Source organism: Anomaloglossus baeobatrachus, chromosome 10, assembly GCF_048569485.1.
Source record: "Anomaloglossus baeobatrachus isolate aAnoBae1 chromosome 10, aAnoBae1.hap1, whole genome shotgun sequence".
NCBI lineage: Eukaryota > Metazoa > Chordata > Amphibia > Anura > Aromobatidae > Anomaloglossus > Anomaloglossus baeobatrachus.
The window spans coordinates 3,978,121-3,998,039 of NC_134362.1; the positions used below are offsets into that span (position 1 = coordinate 3,978,121).

The window sequence follows — 19,919 nt, forward strand, 5'->3', positions numbered from 1 at the left end:
CTGCTGATCTCTGGTGATGGATAGGAGGTGTTCTCAGTGATGTCACTGCTGATCTCTGGTGATGGATAGGCGGTGTTCTCAGTGATGTCACCGCTGATCTCTGGTGATGGATAGGCGGTGTTCTCAGTGATGTCACTGCTGATCTCTTGTGATGGATAGGTGGTGTTCTCAGTGATGTCACTGCTGATCTCTGGTGATGGATAGGAGGTGTTCTCAGTGATGTCACCGCTGATCTCTGGTGATGGATAGGAGGTGTTCTCAGTGATGTCACCGCTGATCTCTGGTGATGGATAGGAGGTGTTCTCAGTGATGTCACCGCTGATCTCTGGTGATGGATAGGAGGTGTTCTCAGTGATGTCACCGCTGATCTCTGGTGATGGATAGGAGGTGTTCTCAGTGATGTCACCGCTGATCTCTGGTGATGGATAGGCGATGTTCTCAGTGATGTCACCGCTGATCTCTGGTGATGGATAGGAGGTGTTCTCAGTGATGTCACCGCTGATCTCTGGTGATGGATAGGTGGTGTTCTCAATGATGTCACCGCTGATCTCTGGTGATGGATACGTGGTGTTCTCAGTGATGTCACCGCTGATCTCTGGTGATGGATAGGAGGTGTTCTCAGTGATGTCACTGCTGATCTCTGGTGATGGATAGGAGGTGTTCTCAGTGATGTCACTGCTGATCTCTGGTGATGGATAGGTGGTGTTCTCAGTGATGTCACTGCTGATCTCTGGTGATGAATAGGAGGTGTTCTCAGTGATGTCACTGCTGATCTCTGGTGATGGATAGGAGGTGTTCTCAGTGATGTCACTGCTGATCTCTGGTGATGGATAGGAGGTGTTCTCAGTGATGTCACTGCTGATCTCTGGTGATGGATACGTGGTGTTCTCAGTGATGTCACCGCTGATCTCTGGTGATGGATAGGAGGTGTTCTCAGTGATGTCACTGCTGATCTCTGGTGATGGATAGGTGGTGTTCTCAGTGATGTCACTGCTGATCTCTGGTGATGGATAGGAGGTGTTCTCAGTGATGTCACTGCTGATTTCTGGTGATGGATTGGTGGTGTTCTCAGTGATGTCACTGCTGATCTCTGGTGATGGATAGGAGGTGTTCTCAGTGATGTCACTGCTGATCTCTGGTGATGGATAGGAGGTGTTCTCAGTGATGTCACTGCTGATCTCTGGTGATGGATAGGTGGTGTTCTCAGTGATGTCACTGCTGATCTCTGGTGATGAATAGGAGGTGTTCTCAGTGATGTCACTGCTGATCTCTGGTGATGGATAGGTGGTGTTCTCAGTGATGTCACTGCTGATCTCTGGTGATGGATAGGAGGTGTTCTCAGTGATGTCACTGCTGATCTCTGGTGATGGATAGGAGGTGTTCTCAGTGATGTCACTGCTGATCTCTGGTGATGGATAGGAGGTGTTCTCAGTGATGTCACTGCTGATCTCTGGTGATGGATAGGCGGTGTTCTCAGTGATGTCACCGCTGATCTCTGGTGATGGATAGGCGGTGTTCTCAGTGATGTCACCGCTGATCTCTTGTGATGGATAGGCGGTGTTCTCAGTGATGTCACTGCTGATCTCTGGTGATGGATAGGAGGTGTTCTCAGTGATGTCACCGCTGATCTCTGGTGATGGATAGGAGGTGTTCTCAGTGATGTCACCGCTGATCTCTGGTGATGGATAGGAGGTGTTCTCAGTGATGTCACCGCTGATCTCTGGTGATGGATAGGCGGTGTTCTCAGTGATGTCACCGCTGATCTCTGGTGATGGATAGGAGGTGTTCTCAGTGATGTCACCGCTGATCTCTGGTGATGGATAGGAGGTGTTCTCAGTGATGTCACCGCTGATCTCTGGTGATGGATAGGCGGTGTTCTCAGTGATGTCACCGCTGATCTCTGGTGATGGATAGGTGGTGTTCTCAGTGATGTCACCGCTGATCTCTGGTGATGGATAGGTGGTGTTCTCAGTGATGTCACTGCTGATCTCTGGTGATGGATAGGAGGTGTTCTCAGTGATGTCACTGCTGATCTCTGGTGATGGATAGGTGGTGTTCTCAGTGATGTCACTGCTGATCTCTGGTGATGAATAGGAGGTGTTCTCAGTGATGTCACTGCTGATCTCTGGTGATGGATAGGAGGTGTTCTCAGTGATGTCACTGCTGATCTCTGGTGATGGATAGGAGGTGTTCTCAGTGATGTCACTGCTGATCTCTGGTGATGGATAGGCGGTGTTCTCAGTGATGTCACCGCTGATCTCTGGTGATGGATAGGCGGTGTTCTCAGTGATGTCACTGCTGATGTCTTGTGATGGATAGATGGTGTTCTCAGTGATGTCACTGCTGATCTCTGGTGATGGATAGGAGGTGTTCTCAGTGATGTCACCGCTGATCTCTGGTGATGGATAGGAGGTGTTCTCAGTGATGTCACCGCTGATCTCTGGTGATGGATAGGAGGTGTTCTCAGTGATGTCACCGCTGATCTCTGGTGATGGATAGGAGGTGTTCTCAGTGATGTCACCGCTGATCTCTGGTGATGGATAGGAGGTGTTCTCAGTGATGTCACCGCTGATCTCTGGTGATGGATAGGCGATGTTCTCAGTGATGTCACCGCTGATCTCTGGTGATGGATAGGAGGTGTTCTCAGTGATGTCACTGCTGATCTCTGGTGATGGATAGGAGGTGTTCTCAGTGATGTCACTGCTGATCTCTGGTGATGGATAGGAGGTGTTCTCAGTGATGTCACTGCTGATCTCTGGTGATGGATAGGAGGTGTTCTCAGTGATGTCACTGCTGATCTCTGGTGATGGATAGGAGGTGTTCTCAGTGATGTCACTGCTGATCTCTGGTGATGGATAGGAGGTGTTCTCAGTGATGTCACTGCTGATCTCTGGTGATGGATAGGAGGTGTTCTCAGTGATGTCACTGCTGATCTCTGGTGATGGATAGGAGGTGTTCTCAGTGATGTCACTGCTGATCTCTGGTGATGGATAGGAGGTGTTCTCAGTGATGTCACCGCTGATCTCTGGTGATGGATAGGAGGTGTTCTCAGTGATGTCACCGCTGATCTCTGGTGATGGATAGGAGGTGTTCTCAGTGATGTCACCGCTGATCTCTGGTGATGGATAGGAGGTGTTCTCAGTGATGTCACCGCTGATCTCTGGTGATGGATAGGCGGTGTTCTCAGTGATGTCACCGCTGATCTCTGGTGATGGATAGGCGGTGTTCTCAGTGATGTTACCGCTGATCTCTGGTGATGGATAGGAGGTGTTCTCAGTGATGTCACCGCTGATCTCTGGTGATGGATAGGAGGTGTTCTCAGTGATGTCACCGCTGATCTCTGGTGATGGATAGGAGGTGTTCTCAGTGATGTCACCGCTGATCTCTGGTGATGGATAGGAGGTGTTCTCAGTGATGTCACCGCTGATCTCTGGTGATGGATAGGCGGTGTTCTCAGTGATGTCACCGCTGATCTCTGGTGATGGATAGGTGGTGTTCTCAGTGATGTCACTGCTGATCTCTGGTGATGGATAGGAGGTGTTCTCAGTGATGTCACCGCTGATCTCTGGTGATGGATAGGAGGTGTTCTCAGTGATGTCACCGCTGATCTCTGGTGATGGATAGGAGGTGTTCTCAGTGATGTCACCGCTGATCTCTGGTGGTGGATAGGAAGTGTTCTCAGTGATGTCACCGCTGATCTCTGGTGATGGATAGGCGGTGTTCTCAGTGATGTCACCGCTGATCTCTGGTGATGGATAGGCGGTGTTCTCAGTGATGTTACCGCTGATCTCTGGTGATGGATAGGAGGTGTTCTCAGTGATGTCACTGCTGATCTCTGGTGATGGATAGGAGGTGTTCTCAGTGATGTCACCGCTGATCTCTGGTGATGGATAGGAGGTGTTCTCAGTGATGTCACCGCTGATCTCTGGTGATGGATAGGAGGTGTTCTCAGTGATGTCACCGCTGATCTCTGGTGATGGATAGGAGGTGTTCTCAGTGATGTCACTGCTGATCTCTGGTGATGGATAGGTGGTGTTCTCAGTGATGTCACTGCTGATCTCTGGTGATGAATAGGAGGTGTTCTCAGTGATGTCACTGCTGATCTCTGGTGATGGATAGGTGGTGTTCTCAGTGATGTCACTGCTGATCTCTGGTGATGGATAGGAGGTGTTCTCAGTGATGTCACCGCTGATCTCTGGTGATGGATAGGCGGTGTTCTCAGTGATGTCACCGCTGATCTCTGGTGATGGATAGGCGGTGTTCTCAGTGATGTCACCGCTGATCTCTTGTGATGGATAGGCGGTGTTCTCAGTGATGTCACCGCTGATCTCTGGTGATGGATAGGAGGTGTTCTCAGTGATGTCACCGCTGATCTCTGGTGATGGATAGGCGGTGTTCTCAGTGATGTCACCGCTGATCTCTGGTGATGGATAGGAGGTGTTCTCAGTGATGTCACCGCTGATCTCTGGTGATGGATAGGAGGTGTTCTCAGTGATGTCACCGCTGATCTCTGGTGATGGATAGGCGGTGTTCTCAGTGATGTCACCGCTGATCTCTGGTGATGGATAGGTGGTGTTCTCAGTGATGTCACCGCTGATCTCTGGTGATGGATAGGTGGTGTTCTCAGTGATGTCACTGCTGATCTCTGGTGATGGATAGGAGGTGTTCTCAGTGATGTCACTGCTGATCTCTGGTGATGGATAGGTGGTGTTCTCAGTGATGTCACTGCTGATCTCTGGTGATGAATAGGAGGTGTTCTCAGTGATGTCACCGCTGATCTCTGGTGATGGATAGGAGGTGTTCTCAGTGATGTCACTGCTGATCTCTGGTGATGGATAGGAGGTGTTCTCAGTGATGTCACTGCTGATCTCTGGTGATGGATAGGCGGTGTTCTCAGTGATGTCACTGCTGATGTCTTGTGATGGATAGATGGTGTTCTCAGTGATGTCACTGCTGATCTCTGGTGATGGATAGGAGGTGTTCTCAGTGATGTCACCGCTGATCTCTGGTGATGGATAGGAGGTGTTCTCAGTGATGTCACCGCTGATCTCTGGTGATGGATAGGAGGTGTTCTCAGTGATGTCACCGCTGATCTCTGGTGATGGATAGGAGGTGTTCTCAGTGATGTCACCGCTGATCTCTGGTGATGGATAGGAGGTGTTCTCAGTGATGTCACCGCTGATCTCTGGTGATGGATAGGCGATGTTCTCAGTGATGTCACCGCTGATCTCTGGTGATGGATAGGAGGTGTTCTCAGTGATGTCACCGCTGATCTCTGGTGATGGATAGGAGGTGTTCTCAGTGATGTCACTGCTGATCTCTGGTGATGGATAGGAGGTGTTCTCAGTGATGTCACTGCTGATCTCTGGTGATGGATAGGAGGTGTTCTCAGTGATGTCACTGCTGATCTCTGGTGATGGATAGGAGGTGTTCTCAGTGATGTCACTGCTGATCTCTGGTGATGGATAGGAGGTGTTCTCAGTGATGTCACTGCTGATCTCTGGTGATGGATAGGAGGTGTTCTCAGTGATGTCACTGCTGATCTCTGGTGATGGATAGGAGGTGTTCTCAGTGATGTCACTGCTGATCTCTGGTGATGGATAGGAGGTGTTCTCAGTGATGTCACCGCTGATCTCTGGTGATGGATAGGAGGTGTTCTCAGTGATGTCACCGCTGATCTCTGGTGATGGATAGGAGGTGTTCTCAGTGATGTCACTGCTGATCTCTGGTGATGGATAGGCGGTGTTCTCAGTGATGTTACTGCTGATCTCTGGTGATGGATAGGAGGTGTTCTCAGTGATGTCACCGCTGATCTCTGGTGATGGATAGGAGGTGTTCTCAGTGATGTCACCGCTGATCTCTGGTGATGGATAGGAGGTGTTCTCAGTGATGTCACCGCTGATCTCTGGTGATGGATAGGCGGTGTTCTCAGTGATGTCACCGCTGATCTCTGGTGATGGATAGGAGGTGTTCTCAGTGATGTCACTGCTGATCTCTGGTGATGGATAGGAGGTGTTCTCAGTGATGTCACTGCTGATCTCTGGTGATGGATAGGCGGTGTTCTCAGTGATGTTACTGCTGATCTCTGGTGATGGATAGGAGGTGTTCTCAGTGATGTCACCGCTGATCTCTGGTGATGGATAGGAGGTGTTCTCAGTGATGTCACCGCTGATCTCTGGTGATGGATAGGAGGTGTTCTAAGTGATGTCACCGCTGATCTCTTGTGATGGATAGGCGGTGTTCTCAGTGATGTCACCGCTGATCTCTGGTGATGGATAGGCGGTGTTCTCAGTGATGTCACCGGTGATCTCTGGTGATGGATAGGAGGTGTTCTCAGTGATGTTACTGCTGATCTCTGGTGATGGATAGGAGGTGTTCTCAGTGATGTCACCGCTGATCTCTTGTGATGGATAGGCGGTGTTCTCAGTGATGTCACCGCTGATCTCTGGTGATGGATAGGCGGTGTTCTCAGTGATGTCACTGCTGATCTCTGGTGATGGATAGGCGGTGTTCTCAGTGATGTCACCGCTGATCTCTGGTGATGGATAGGAGGTGTTCTCAGTGATGTCACCGCTGATCTCTGGTGATGGATAGGAGGTGTTCTCAGTGATGTCACCGCTGATCTCTGGTGATGGATAGGAGGTGTTCTCAGTGATGTCACTGCTGATCTCTGGTGATGGATAGGAGGTGTTCTCAGTGATGTCACTGCTGATCTCTGGTGATGGATAGGAGGTGTTCTCAGTGATGTCACTGCTGATCTCTGGTGATGGATAGGAGGTGTTCTCAGTGATGTCACCGCTGATCTCTGGTGATGGATAGGAGGTGTTCTCAGTGATGTCACTGCTGATCTCTGGTGATGGATAGGCGACATTCTCTGTGATGTAACTGACTCGTTTTATTAAAGGGATCTGTCAACAGGTTTTTGCTAATTTGTAATTTGTGGCACCATGATGTAGGGGCTGAGACTCTGATTCCAGTGATGTCACTGCGCTGCTTACTCTTATTTTGATACAATCACAGGTTTCTCTGTTACAGATCTAGCAATGCTCAGAATGGTGAGCTGTGAATAACCCCGCCCACACCACTGATTAGCACTTTCTCTATAGCCCCGCCCACACCATTGATTGGTACTTTCTCTGTATAGCCTCGCCCCCACCACTGATTGACACATTTCTGAGTGCACTGTATGGGGGTACACAGAGCTTTTGATCTGGAGACGCCTCATCTTGCAGTGATTATCGCTGTAATCAGAGTCCCGGCCCCTACGTCCGGCTGCTCCAGTCATTCTATAGAACGTCCGCAGTGTCCCGGTTGGGCGCAGCACTGGCAACGCTCTCTGCAGCCTTGTTCTTCTTCATTCCATCATCACCCCAGAGCAATAACTCCCATCCTCCGCTCCATCATGTGGGCAGCACTTCCCGATACTGTAACGTTTTATATTCTCCTGTAACTTTGCTACTTCTTACATTTGACTTTCTCGGATCCTTTTGGAGACGATGTTAATATGAGCTCGGTGCTTTCTACTGTATGTACAAGAGAACAATAAACTGCAAACCTCGTGCAATCTCTGCTGTCTGCCAGGAGTATGGCGAGAGGTGGCACTCGCTGCCAGGAGTATGGCGAGAGGTGGCACTCGCTGCCAGGAGTATGGGGAGAGGTGGCGATCGCTGTCAGGAGTATGGCGAGAGGTGGCACTCGCTGCCAGGAGTATGGGGAGAGGTGGCGATCGCTGCCAGGAGTATGGGGAGAGGTGGCGATCGCTGCCAGGAGTATGGGGAGAGGTGGCGATCGCTGCCAGGAGTATGGGGAGAGGTGGCGATCGCTGCCAGGAGTATGGGGAGAGGTGGCACTCGCTGCCAGGAGTATGGCGAGAGGTGGCTCTCGCTGCCAGGAGTATGGCGAGAGGTGGCACTCGCTGCCAGGAGTATGGCGAGAGGTGGCGCTCGCTGCCAGGAGTATGGCGAGAGGTAGGGCTCGCTGCCAGGAGTATGGCGAGAGGTGGCGCTTGCTGCCAGGAGTATGGCGAGAGGTGGCGCTCGCTGCCAGGAGTATGGCGAGAGGTGGCACTCGCTGCCAGGAGTATGGCGAGAGGTGGCGCTCGCTGCCAGGAGTATGGCGAGAGGTGGCGCTCGCTGCCAGGAGTATGGCGAGAGGTGGCGCTCGCTGCCAGGAGTATGGCGAGAGGTGGCGCTCGCTGCCAGGAGTATGGCGAGAGGTGGCGCTCGCTGCCAGGAGTATGGCGAGAGGTGGCGCTCGCTGCCAGGAGTATGGCGAGAGGTGGCGCTCGCTGCCAGGAGTATGGCGAGAGGTGGCGCTCGCTGCCAGGAGTATGGCGAGAGGTGGCGCTCGCTGCCAGGAGTATGGCGAGAGGTGGCGCTCGCTGCCAGGAGTATGGCGAGAGGTGGCGCTCGCTGCCAGGAGTATGGCGAGAGGTGGCGCTCGCTGCCAGGAGTATGGCGAGAGGTGGCGCTCGCTGCCAGGAGTATGGCGAGAGGTGGCGCTCGCTGCCAGGAGTATGGCGAGAGGTGGCGCTCGCTGCCAGGAGTATGGCAAAAGGAGTATGGCGAGAGGTGGCGATCGCTGCCAGGAGTATGGGGAGAGGTGGCGATCGCTGCCAGGAGTATGGGGAGAGGTGGCGATCGCTGCCAGGAGTATGGGGAGAGGTGGCGATCGCTGCCAGGAGTATGGGGAGAGGTGGCGATCGCTGCCAGGAGTATGGGGAGAGGTGGCGATCGCTGCCAGGAGTATGGGGAGAGGTGGCGATCGCTGCCAGGAGTATGGGGAGAGGTGGCGATCGCTGCCAGGAGTATGGGGAGAGGTGGCGATCGCTGCCAGGAGTATGGGGAGAGGTGGCGATCGCTGCCAGGAGTATGGCGAGAGGTGGCGCTCGCTGCCAGGAGTATGGCGAGAGGTGGCGCTCGCTGCCAGGAGTATGGCGAGAGGTGGCGCTCGCTGCCCAGGAGTGTGGCAAAAGGAGTATGGCGAGAGGTGGCGATCGCTGCCAGGAGTATGGCGAGAGGTGGCGCTCGCTGCCAGGAGTATGGGGAGAGGTGGCGATCGCTGCCAGGAGTATGGGGAGAGGTGGCGATCGCTGCCAGGAGTATGGGGAGAGGTGGCGATCGCTGCCAGGGGTATGGGGAGAGGTGGCGCTCGCTGCCAGGAGTATGGGGAGAGGTGGCGATCGCTGCCAGGGGTATGGGGAGAGGTGGCGCTCGCTGCCAGGGGTATGGCGAGAGGTGGCGCTCGCTGCCAGGAGTATGGCGAGAGGTGGCGATCGCTGCGCTGCCGGGAGGCGCAACCTGATGAATGAGTCTGTCTGACCATAGGAGGCTAGGGAGAGTCCTGCCCCTCGCCGCCCTGATGATTGACAGGTCTCTCCATGTGTACACAGCACACATATACCCGCACCGCACATACATTATATATCAGCTCTGCACACACACAAGATATATTTATATACAGTGCCTTGCAAACGTATTCACCCCCTTCAGCATTTTGATTGTTTTGCTACCTCACAACCTGGAATTTCAGGGGTTTTTTTCAAGGGTTTCCATCAGTTCATGAACAAAACGTACCGACAACTGGGAACATTCGGATTTCAGGTTATTGTAAAATAAGGAACACAAAATAGCTGAAGACTTCAATGTGCATAACTATTCACGCCCTATAGTCCACTCTGTGGAGCCTCCTTTTGCTGCAGTCTCTATGACATTTCCACATCTTAGCACTGGGATTTTTGCCGATTCCTCCAGGTAGATCTGCTCCGGCTCCTTCCAGTGAGATGTTTCCTCCAGGTAGATCTGCTCGGGCTCCTTCCAGTGAGATGTTTCCGCCAGGTAGATCTGCTCGGGCTCCTTCCAGTGAGATGTTTCCGCCAGGTAGATATGCTCGGGCTCCTTCCAGTGAGATGCTTCCTCCAGGTAGATCTGCTCGGGATCCTTCCAGTGATATGCTTCCTCCAGGTAGATCTGCTCCGGCTCCTTCCAGTGAGATGTTTCCTCCAGGTAGATCTGCTCGGGCTCCTTCCAGTGAGATGTTTCCTCCAGGTAGATCTGCTCGGGCTCCTTCCAGTGAGATGTTTCCGCCAGGTAGATATGCTCGGGCTCCTTCCAGTGAGATGTTTCCTCCAGGTAGATCTGCTCGGGCTCCTTCCAGTGAGATGTTTCCTCCAGATAGATCTGCTCCATTTCCTTCCAGTGAGATGCTTCCTCCAGGTAGATCTGCTCGGGCTCCTTCCAGTGAGATGCTTCCTCCAGGTAGATCTGCTCTGGCTCCTTCCAGTGATATGCTTCCTCCAGGTAGATCTGCTCGGGCTCCTTCCATTGAGATGTTTCCTCTAGGTAGATCTGCTCGGGCTCCTTCCAGTGAGATGTTTCCTCCAGGTAGATCTGCTCGAGCTCCTTCCAGTGAGATGTTTCCTCCAGGTAGATCTGCTCTGGTCCTTCCAGTGAGATGATTCCTCCAGGTAGATCTGCTCGAGCTCCTTCCAGTGATATGCTTCCTCCAGGTAGATATGCTCGAGCTCCTTCCAGTGAGATGTTTCTTCCAGGTAGATCTGCTCGAGCTCCTTCCAGTGAGATGTTTGTAGATCTGCTCGAGCTCCTTCCAGTGATATGCTTCCTCCAGGTACATCTGCTCAGGCTCCTTCCAGTGAGATGTTTCCTCCAGGTAGATCTGCTCAGGCTCCTTCCAGTGAGATGTTTCCTCCAGTGAGCAGCATTCTTCACGTCTGACCACAGGTTCTACATTGGATGAAGCTCTGGGCTGTATCTTGGCCGCTCCAGTATATTCACAAGTCTCCCCTTACACATCCCTCCGATGCCGTTTTAGCAGTAGCTTTGGGTTGTTTTGTTGGAAGGTGAAATCCCCGTCCAGTTTGAGTGCTGTCTCTCTGATTAAAGCCCTCATTGCCCAGGCTGAGAGTTGTGGTGGGTGCCCCTCTCTTGACAGGTTTGTTGTGGTATCATTTTCCTTCCATTTGATGGTAATGGATTTGATGGTGTTCCGGGGTTCATCAGAGATTGGGATATTTTTTAGAACCCAACCCTGACTTCTTTCCGCTGTTTGCAGATCTCCTTGGTCTTCATGGTGGTGTTTGGAGATCTCCTTGCTCTTCATGGTGGTGTTTGGAGATCTTCTTGGTCTTCATGGTGGTGTTTGGTGATCTTCTTGGTCTTCATGGTGGTGGTTGCAGATCTCCTTGGTCTTCATGGTGGTGTTTGGAGATCTCCTTGGTCTTCATGGTGGTGTTTGGAGATCTTCTTGGTCTTCATGGTGGTGTTTGGTGATCTTCTTGGTCTTCATGGTGGTGGTTGGAGATTTCCTTGGTCTTCATGGTGTTTGTAGATCTCATTGGTCTTTATATTGTTGTTTGGAGATTTCTCTAGTCTTCATGATGATGTTTGGAGATTTGCTTGGTCTTTATGGTGTTGTTTGGAGATCTCCTTGGTCTTCATGGTGGTGGTTGGAGATTTCCTTGGTCTTCATAATGTTGTTTGGAGATTAGATTGGTCTTCATAGTGTTGTTTGGAGATCTACTTGGTCTTCATGGTGTTGTTTGGAGATTTCATTGGTTTTCATGGTGTTGTTTGGAGCTCTCCTTGGTCTTCATGGTGTTGCTTGGAGATCTCCTTGGTCTTCATGGTGGTGGTTGGAGATCTCCTTGGTCTTCATGGTGGTGGCTGGAGATTTTCTTGGTTTTCATGGTGTTATTTAGAGATCTCCATGGTCTTCATGATGGTGTTTGGAGATATCTATGGTCTTCATGGTGTTGTTGTTTGGAGATCTCCCTGGTCTTCATGGTGGTGTTTGGAGATATCTCTGGTCTTCATGGTGTTGTTTGGAGATCTCCTTGGTCTTCATGGTGGTGGTTGGAGATCTCCTTGGTCTTCATGGTGGTGGCTGGAGATTTTCTTGGTTTTCATGGTGTTATTTAGAGATCTCCCTGGTCTTCATGGTGGTGTTTGGAGATATCTCTGGTCTTCATTGTGTTGTTTGGAGATTTCCTTGGTCGTCATGGTGGTGTTTGGAGACCTCATTGGTCTTCATGGTGTTGTTTGGAGATCTCCCTGTTCTTCATGGTGGTGTTTGGAGAAATCTCTGGTCTTTATGGTGTTGTTTGGAGATTTCCCTGCCCTTCATGGTGGTGTTTGGAGAAATCTCTGGTCTTTATGGTGTTGTTTGGAGATCTCCCTGCTCTTCATGGTGGTGTTTGGAGATCTCCCTACCCTTCATGGTGGTGTTTGGAGAAATCTCTGGTCTTTATGGTGTTGTTTGGAGATTTCCCTGCCCTTCATGGTGGTGTTTGGAGAAATCTCTGGTCTTTATGGTGTTGTTTGGAGATCTCCCTGCTCTTCATGGTGGTGTTTGGAGATCTCCCTACCCTTCATGGTGGTGTTTGGAGAAATCTCTGGTCTTTATGGTGTTGTTTGGAGATTTCCCTGCCCTTCATGGTGGTGTTTGGAGAAATCTCTGTTCTTCATGGAGTTGTTTGGTTAATTGTTTTGCAGCATCTGTGGCCTTTCAGAAAAGGTGTGTATACTGATGGACCAAGGGACATTTAGATTGCACACAGGTGGACTTCCTGTCACTAAGCATGGGCCTTATGAAGGTAATTGCTTGCGTCACGCATTTTTAGGGGCTTCATAGCAATGGCAGTTTTTATTTGTTATACCATAAATTTAATTTTTGTGCCTAGATTTTTCTCACGTCACTTCCCAACTTACACTTGGTGCTGATGCGTCACACACATCGGATTACAAAAATAGTTAAACACAGGTTGTCATATAACAATATAGATTATAAAAAAACAAGGATTGAATACTTACGCAAGGCACTTATTTTCAAACAAAACACAATTCCCAAAATGAATGGAGGCCAAGATGCAGGAGAGCGAAGGTTGGAGGGTGGATGGCACAGTGCTGGCTGGTGGTAGGGCACTACGGGCTTCCATACACGATCCTGTGCGTCTGTGTCCATCCCGTCCTTCAGTCGTCCTCTTCTGTCCAGACACTTTGGAGTTCTGTCTCTTTCTCGGGATCTGCTACTCCGGGGTTGTCTGTGCTCCACCTCTGCCCTCCATACGGCTGGACCCTATGGGTCGATGCAGCACAGAGGATGGACACGTATGGCTGCTCTGTTGAGGACATCTTGCAGGATGTCTGCAGACGGCTGTTCATCATGGGAGTACAGATGATTAACGCATTTTATGTCCGTTATCAGTGGAAACGAGAGCAGGACTTTGATTTCCAGCTACTAGACAAGGCAGCACAAGACGTGAAGGACCGAGAGAAGGAAGATCGGGATTGGGTGCACGCTAGAGCCATACATGTGACGGAGCTGGACCTGGAGCCCCAGGATTACGACCTGGACATCAGCAAAGAGGTAACAGGTCCCCCGAACCTACAGAGGGTGGGGGAGGGGAGGTCGGGAGCTTCAGCCTGGGAATCTGTCCCATTGTCCTGTATGGCCCGACGGTGGGAGAAGTGATGCCAGTGCCATCCTCAGGACACTGCCGCCATCTAGTGCATGTTTCCAGGACAACACGCGTGCCCCTCACCCACATTGTAATTTTCATTACTTTGCGTCAAATCATTTTTGTTCTTGTAGTATGTAAAAAAAAATCAGAATTTTGTGGGGGGAAGGGTCGCAGCGCGAAAGATGAGGGTCACAGCGCGAGGGGTGAGGGTCGCAGCATTGAGGGTGGCAGCGTTAAGGGTGGCAGCGCGAGGGTCATAGCGCGAGGGATGAGGTGCACAGCGCAAGGGGTGAGGGACACAGTGTGAAGGGCACAGGGGCGAGGGTGACAGCGTTGAGGGGTGAGGGTTGCAGCGCAAGGGTGGCAGCATTGAGGGGAGAGGGTGGCAGCGTTGAGGGGCGAGGGTGGCAGCGTTGAGGGGCGAGGGTGGCATTGTTGAGGGGTGAGGGTGGCAGCGTTGAGGGGCGAGGGTTGCAGCGCAAGGGTGGCAGCATTGAGGGGAGAGGGTGGCAGCGTTGAGGGGCGAGGGTGGCATTGTTGAGGAGCGAGGGGCGCAGCATTGAGGGGCGAGGGTTGCAGTGCAAGGGTGGCAGCGTTGAGGGTCGCAGCGTTGAGAGGGTATGAGCGCCGGAGGCGCTGATCTAGGTAATGTGCTCTCAAAAAGCTTGATATCCATAGTGTCACCAGATGAGGCGTCTGCACAGTTCTCACCATTCCATAATGTCACCAGATGAGGCGTCTGCACAGTTCTCACCATTCCATAGTGTCACCAGATGAGGCGTCTGCACAGTTCTCACCATTCCATAGTGTCACCAGATGAGGCGTCTGCACAGTTCTCACCATTCCATAGTGTCACCAGATGAGGCGTCTGCACAGTTCTCACCATTCCATAGTGTCACCAGATGAGGCGTCTGCACAGTTCTCACCATTCCATAGTGTCACCAGATGAGGCGTCTGCACAGTTCTCACCATTCCATAGTGTCACCAGATGAGGCGTCTGCACAGTTCTCACCATTCCATAATGTCACCAGATGAGGCGTCTGCACAGTTCTCACCATTCCATAGTGTCACCAGATGAGGCGTCTGCACAGTTCTCACCATTCCATAGTGTCACCAGATGAGGCGTCTGCACAGTTCTCACCATTCCATAGTGTCACCAGATGAGGCATCTGCACAGTTCTCACCATTCCATAATGTCACCAGATGAGGCGTCTGCACAGTTCTCACCATTCCATAGTGTCACCAGATGAGGCGTCTGCACAGTTCTCACCATTCCATAGTGTCACCAGATGAGGCGTCTGCACAGTTCTCACCATTCCATAGTGTCACCAGATGAGGCATCTGCACAGTTCTCACCATTCCATAATGTCACCAGATGAGGCGTCTGCACAGTTCTCACCATTCCATAGTGTCACCAGATGAGGCGTCTGCACAGTTCTCACCATTCCATAATGTCACCAGATGAGGCGTCTGCACAGTTCTCACCATTCCATAGTGTCACCAGATGAGGCGTCTGCACAGTTCTCACCATTCCATAGTGTCACCAGATGAGGCGTCTGCACAGTTCTCACCATTCCATAGTGTCACCAGATGAGGCGTCTGCACAGTTCTCACCATTCCATAGTGTCACCAGATGAGGCGTCTGCACAGTTCTCACCATTCCATAGTGTCACCAGATGAGGCATCTGCACAGTTCTCACCATTCCATAATGTCACCAGATGAGGCGTCTGCACAGTTCTCACCATTCCATAGTGTCACCAGATGAGGCGTCTGCACAGTTCTCACCATTCCATAATGTCACCAGATGAGGCGTCTGCACAGTTCTCACCATTCCATAGTGTCACCAGATGAGGCGTCTGCACAGTTCTCACCATTCCATAGTGTCACCAGATGAGGCGTCTGCACAGTTCTCACCATTCCATAGTGTCACCAGATGAGGCGTCTGCACAGTTCTCACCATTCCATAGTGTCACCAGATGAGGCGTCTGCACAGTTCTCACCATTCCATAGTGTCACCAGATGAGGCGTCTGCACAGTTCTCACCATTCCATAGTGTCACCAGATGAGGCGTCTGCACAGTTCTCACCATTCCATAGTGTCACCAGATGAGGCGTCTGCACAGTTCTCACCATTCCATAGTGTCACCAGATGAGGCGTCTGCACAGTTCTCACCATTCCATAGTGTCACCAGATGAGGCGTCTGCACAGTTCTCACCATTCCATAGTGTCACCAGATGAGGCGTCTGCACAGTTCTCACCATTCCATAGTGTCACCAGATGAGGCGTCTGCACAGTTCTCACCATTCCATAGTGTCACCAGATGAGGCGTCTGCACAGTTCTCACCATTCCATAGTGTCACCAGATGAGGCGTCTGCACAGTTCTCACCATTCCATAGTGTCACCAGATGAGGCGTCTGCACAGTTCTCACCATTCCATAGTGTCACCAGATGAGGCGTCTGCACAGTTCTCACCATTCCATAGTGTCACCAGATGAGGCGTCTGCACAGTTCTCACCATTCCATAGTGTCACCAGATGAGGCGTCTGCACAGTTCTCACCATTCCATAGTGTCACCAGATGAGGCGTCTGCACAGTTCTCACCATTCCATAGTGTCACCAGATGAGGCGTCTGCACAGTTCTCACCATTCCATAGTGTCACCAGATGAGGCGTCTGCACAGTTCTCACCATTCCATAGTGTCACCAGATGAGGCGTCTGCACAGTTCTCACCATTCCATAGTGTCACCAGATGAGGCGTCTGCACAGTTCTCACCATTCCATAGTGTCACCAGATGAGGCGTCTGCACAGTTCTCACCATTCCATAGTGTCACCAGATGAGGCGTCTGCACAGTTCTCACCATTCCATAGTGTCACCAGATGAGGCGTCTGCACAGTTCTCACCATTCCATAGTGTCACCAGATGAGGCGACTGCACAGTTCTCACCATTCCATAGTGTCACCAGATGAGGCGTCTGCACAGTTCTCACCATTCCATAGTGTCACCAGATGAGGCGTCTGCACAGTTCTCACCATTCCATAGTGTCACCAGATGAGGCGTCTGCACAGTTCTCACCATTCCATAGTGTCACCAGATGAGGCGACTGCACAGTTCTCACCATTGGACACTTTTCTTCTCCCACAGTTATCTACACCGGACAAGGTGGAAATTCCAGAGAGATACATAGACCTAGATCCAGAGGAACCTTTGAGCAGAGAGGAGCAGGAGGCAAGATACCGGAGGGTGGAGAAGATCAAGAACATCCTGACCCGGTCCAGGTCATTGTCAAGACGTCTGCCAACTTCCATCTGAAGAATCATCCAGACAACATTCATCTAATATCTCTGATCCTCCCCACAGCGTCCATAACCTACAGCAGGCAGGACCTCCGGAGGAATCGGCTCCGTCAGACCTCGATCTACAGATTCAGGAGCAGGAGAGGATGATCACCATATCGTACGCCCTCGCTTCTGAGGCCTCACAGCGCAGCAAACAAGTGGCAGGTACCAGCAGAGACCTACTCCAGAGCTGCACTCACTATTCTGCTGCTGCAGTCACTGTGTACATACATTACTGATCCTGAGTTACCTCCTGTATTATCCTCCAGAGCTGCACTCACTATTCTGCTGGTGCAGTCACTGTGTACATACATTACTGATCCTGAGTTACCTCCTGTATTATACTCCAGAGCTGCACTCACTATTCTGCTGGTGCAGTCACTGTGTACATACATTACATTACTGATCCTGAGTTACCTCCTGTATTATACTCCAGAGCTGCACTCACTATTCTGCTGGTGCAGACACTGTGTACATACATTACATTAGTGATCCTGATTTACCTCTTGTATTATACAAGCAGATTAGTGAGTGCAGCTCTGGAGTATAATACAGACTTAGTTCAGTGCTGACCCTTATCACGGTGGTGACATTGCTTCCTGCCCTCATGCATCGGAGCCTGGTTCTGTGTAGTTCTGGTCGTCCTGGTCCGGTGCAGTCTGATTTTGGGGTCCTGTATTCAGCATTTCGCCACTATTATTATTCCTCTTGCTGTCCTCTCCCTGAGACGCCCCCACCTGTGTAATTCTGTGTGACCCTTGCAGCTGGACCGCTGGTGTCGCAGTGCGTCTCCCTCCGGCCGCCCGCTCCCCTCCTCAGCAATCGGATATACTACACCATTGTGTGAGAAGCGCGGACGTAAGATGAAGTGGGGAGCATGCTGGGTAATGTGTGTGGTGTAAAGAGGAGGAAGCAGCGTGCGCCCGCAGGCCAGAGATCGAGTGCCACAACCCGCGAGAGCCAGACAGCGGTGCCGGCCCCGATAATGTCCGTACCCCGTTACTAAGAAAACTCTACTGATCCCAAAGTGTCCGGAGCCGCTGCTTCTCCTCTGCCCATGATGTGAGCGGGTGTCTGCCTGTCGGCCTGCATGTACCGCGTAGTATTGTGTGTAGATGGCGCCAGAAGCCGAGCATGTGCACCCAAGACCTGTTGGGGGAGGGTAGGAGACCCACGGGGGGAGGGAAAGGCCGCCTCGTGTAGGAGACCCACGGGGGGAGTCCGCTTCGTGTAGGAAACCCGGTGGAGGGGGAGGCCACCTCGTGTAGGAGACCCACGGGGGTGGGTGGAGGCCGCCTCGTGTAGGAGACCCATGGGTGGGGGGTGGCTGCCTTGTGTAGGAGACCCATGGGGGAGGCCGCCTCATGTAGGAGACCCACGGGGGAGTCCACTTCGTGTAGGAGACCCACGGGGGAAGTCCGCTTTGTGTAAGAGACCCGGTGGAGGGGAGAGTCCGCTTTGTGTAGGAGACCTATGGGGGGGGGAGGCCTCCTCGTGTAGGAAACCCATGGGGGGAGGCCCCCTTGTGTAGGAGACCCATGGGTGGGGGGGTGGCTGCCTCGTGTAGGAGACCCACGGGTGGGGGGGAGGCTGCTTGTGTTTCCAGAATAAATGTATATTTGTACTTGTGCAGGAGTGTGGCATGCCGTGACGGTGACGTTGCAGGGCGGTGACGTTGCAGGGCGGTGCCGTTGCAGGGTGGTGCCGTTGCAGGGCGGTGCCGTTGCAGGGCGGTGATGTTGCAGGGCGGTGACGTTGCAGGGCGGTGACGTTGCAGGGCGGTGGCGTTGCAGGGCGGTGGCGTTGCAGGGCGGTGGCGTTGCAGGGCGGTGGCGTTGCAGGGCGGTGACGTTGCAGGGCGGTGACGTTGCAGGGCGGTGACGTTGCAGGGCGGTGCCGTTGCAGGGTGGTGACGTTGCAGCGCGGTGACGTTGCAGGGTGGTGACGTTGCAGGGCGGTCACTGACTTTGTCTCTTGCTTTGTTCTCAGCGCACGCCGCGTACGACCATTGAGCGGCTCCTGCAGATGTGGTCGTCCACCGCGCACTGGGCTGAGGTCTCTTTCCGCCATCCTGCCTCCACCCCTCAGAAGATGGATAAATTGAGTCTCCAGCGCCCGTCTCCGCGATCTTGGATGGAGGCGGCTCTACTATAGCAGAATGTCCGGCAGAAGTCTGCACATGAAGTGCCTTATTTCGCAGCGGGGGGCACAGGCCGCCATCACTCCGCCAGCAGCCGCACTTTTTAGATTGAATCATATTTATCGTTATTTTCACTGGTTTTAACTTGTTTTATCAAAAGTCATTAAAAAGTGGCAGAAAAATTTTCAAAAAAGAGTGCACTGCAGAGATGTGCACAATGACATCATGATGACATCACACCGCGGAGCGATGTCATATGCTGCAGCCCCCTCACACCATCATCAGTAGTCTCCCAGCATCTCGTGCATGCTCCAGGCTTGTGTTCTGCGTGACCTTGCACAGAGGAGCAGTCATCGGCCCCCGTGGTTGTTTGTTCCTTCCTGCCTCCGTCACCCCGGATCGTCCCGTGTGCCGTGGTTTGAAGAATTTCACTTTTGCATTGTTTTCTCTTCACCGAGGACTTTACTGATTAGAGATTGTATTTTGTGTCTTCTGAGCGCGACCTATAACCGCGTCTAGAGGTCGTCGCCATCCGCGCGGCGCCAGCTCTTATTATATTTTGCCAAATTAGATTCTTTATTTTTAACTTTGTAAAGAAAAAAAAACTACAGATGAATAAATAAAATTGTAAGATTCTGGGTGCGAGTTGTCAGCTTGTATCTGGAATTCTGCTCTGGGATGGCAGGGGCAGCCTTCTGAGCTCAGGCCTCCTCTGCACGACCACCACCGGCCCCTCACCCCAGGGGTCACTGCGGGTGCAATGTGAGCCTGACGTCAGAACCCGCGCTGCACCCCTCCACTCTGCATCATAGCAGCCAGGAACAAACCTTCCATGCTTTACACTGCAGGCTGCATCAAGGAATGGAAATAATGCAAAACACAACTAAGGCTTGTCATGTAAAGCGCGGGCCCCAATTCCTCCGATCCACCACCCGGCTCCTATGATGGTACCAGAACCCCACA

The 19,919-nt window shown here is 52.1% G+C and overlaps 1 protein-coding gene across 1 annotated transcript in view; it reads left to right on the plus strand.

The window, feature by feature from the left end:
• PLEKHA7 (pleckstrin homology domain containing A7) overlaps positions 1-19,594 on the plus strand; it is a 90,539-nt gene extending 70,945 nt beyond the window's left edge. The window contains exons 21-25 of the mRNA XM_075325470.1: positions 13,222-13,383; positions 16,623-16,756; positions 16,839-16,981; positions 17,581-17,659; positions 18,806-19,594. Of these exons, the coding sequence (XP_075181585.1) occupies positions 13,222-13,383; positions 16,623-16,756; positions 16,839-16,981; positions 17,581-17,659; positions 18,806-18,920 (633 nt within the window). The 3' untranslated portion in view covers positions 18,921-19,594. The remainder of the gene's footprint in view (positions 1-13,221; positions 13,384-16,622; positions 16,757-16,838; positions 16,982-17,580; positions 17,660-18,805) is intronic.
• The last annotated feature ends 325 nt before the right edge of the window (positions 19,595-19,919 follow it).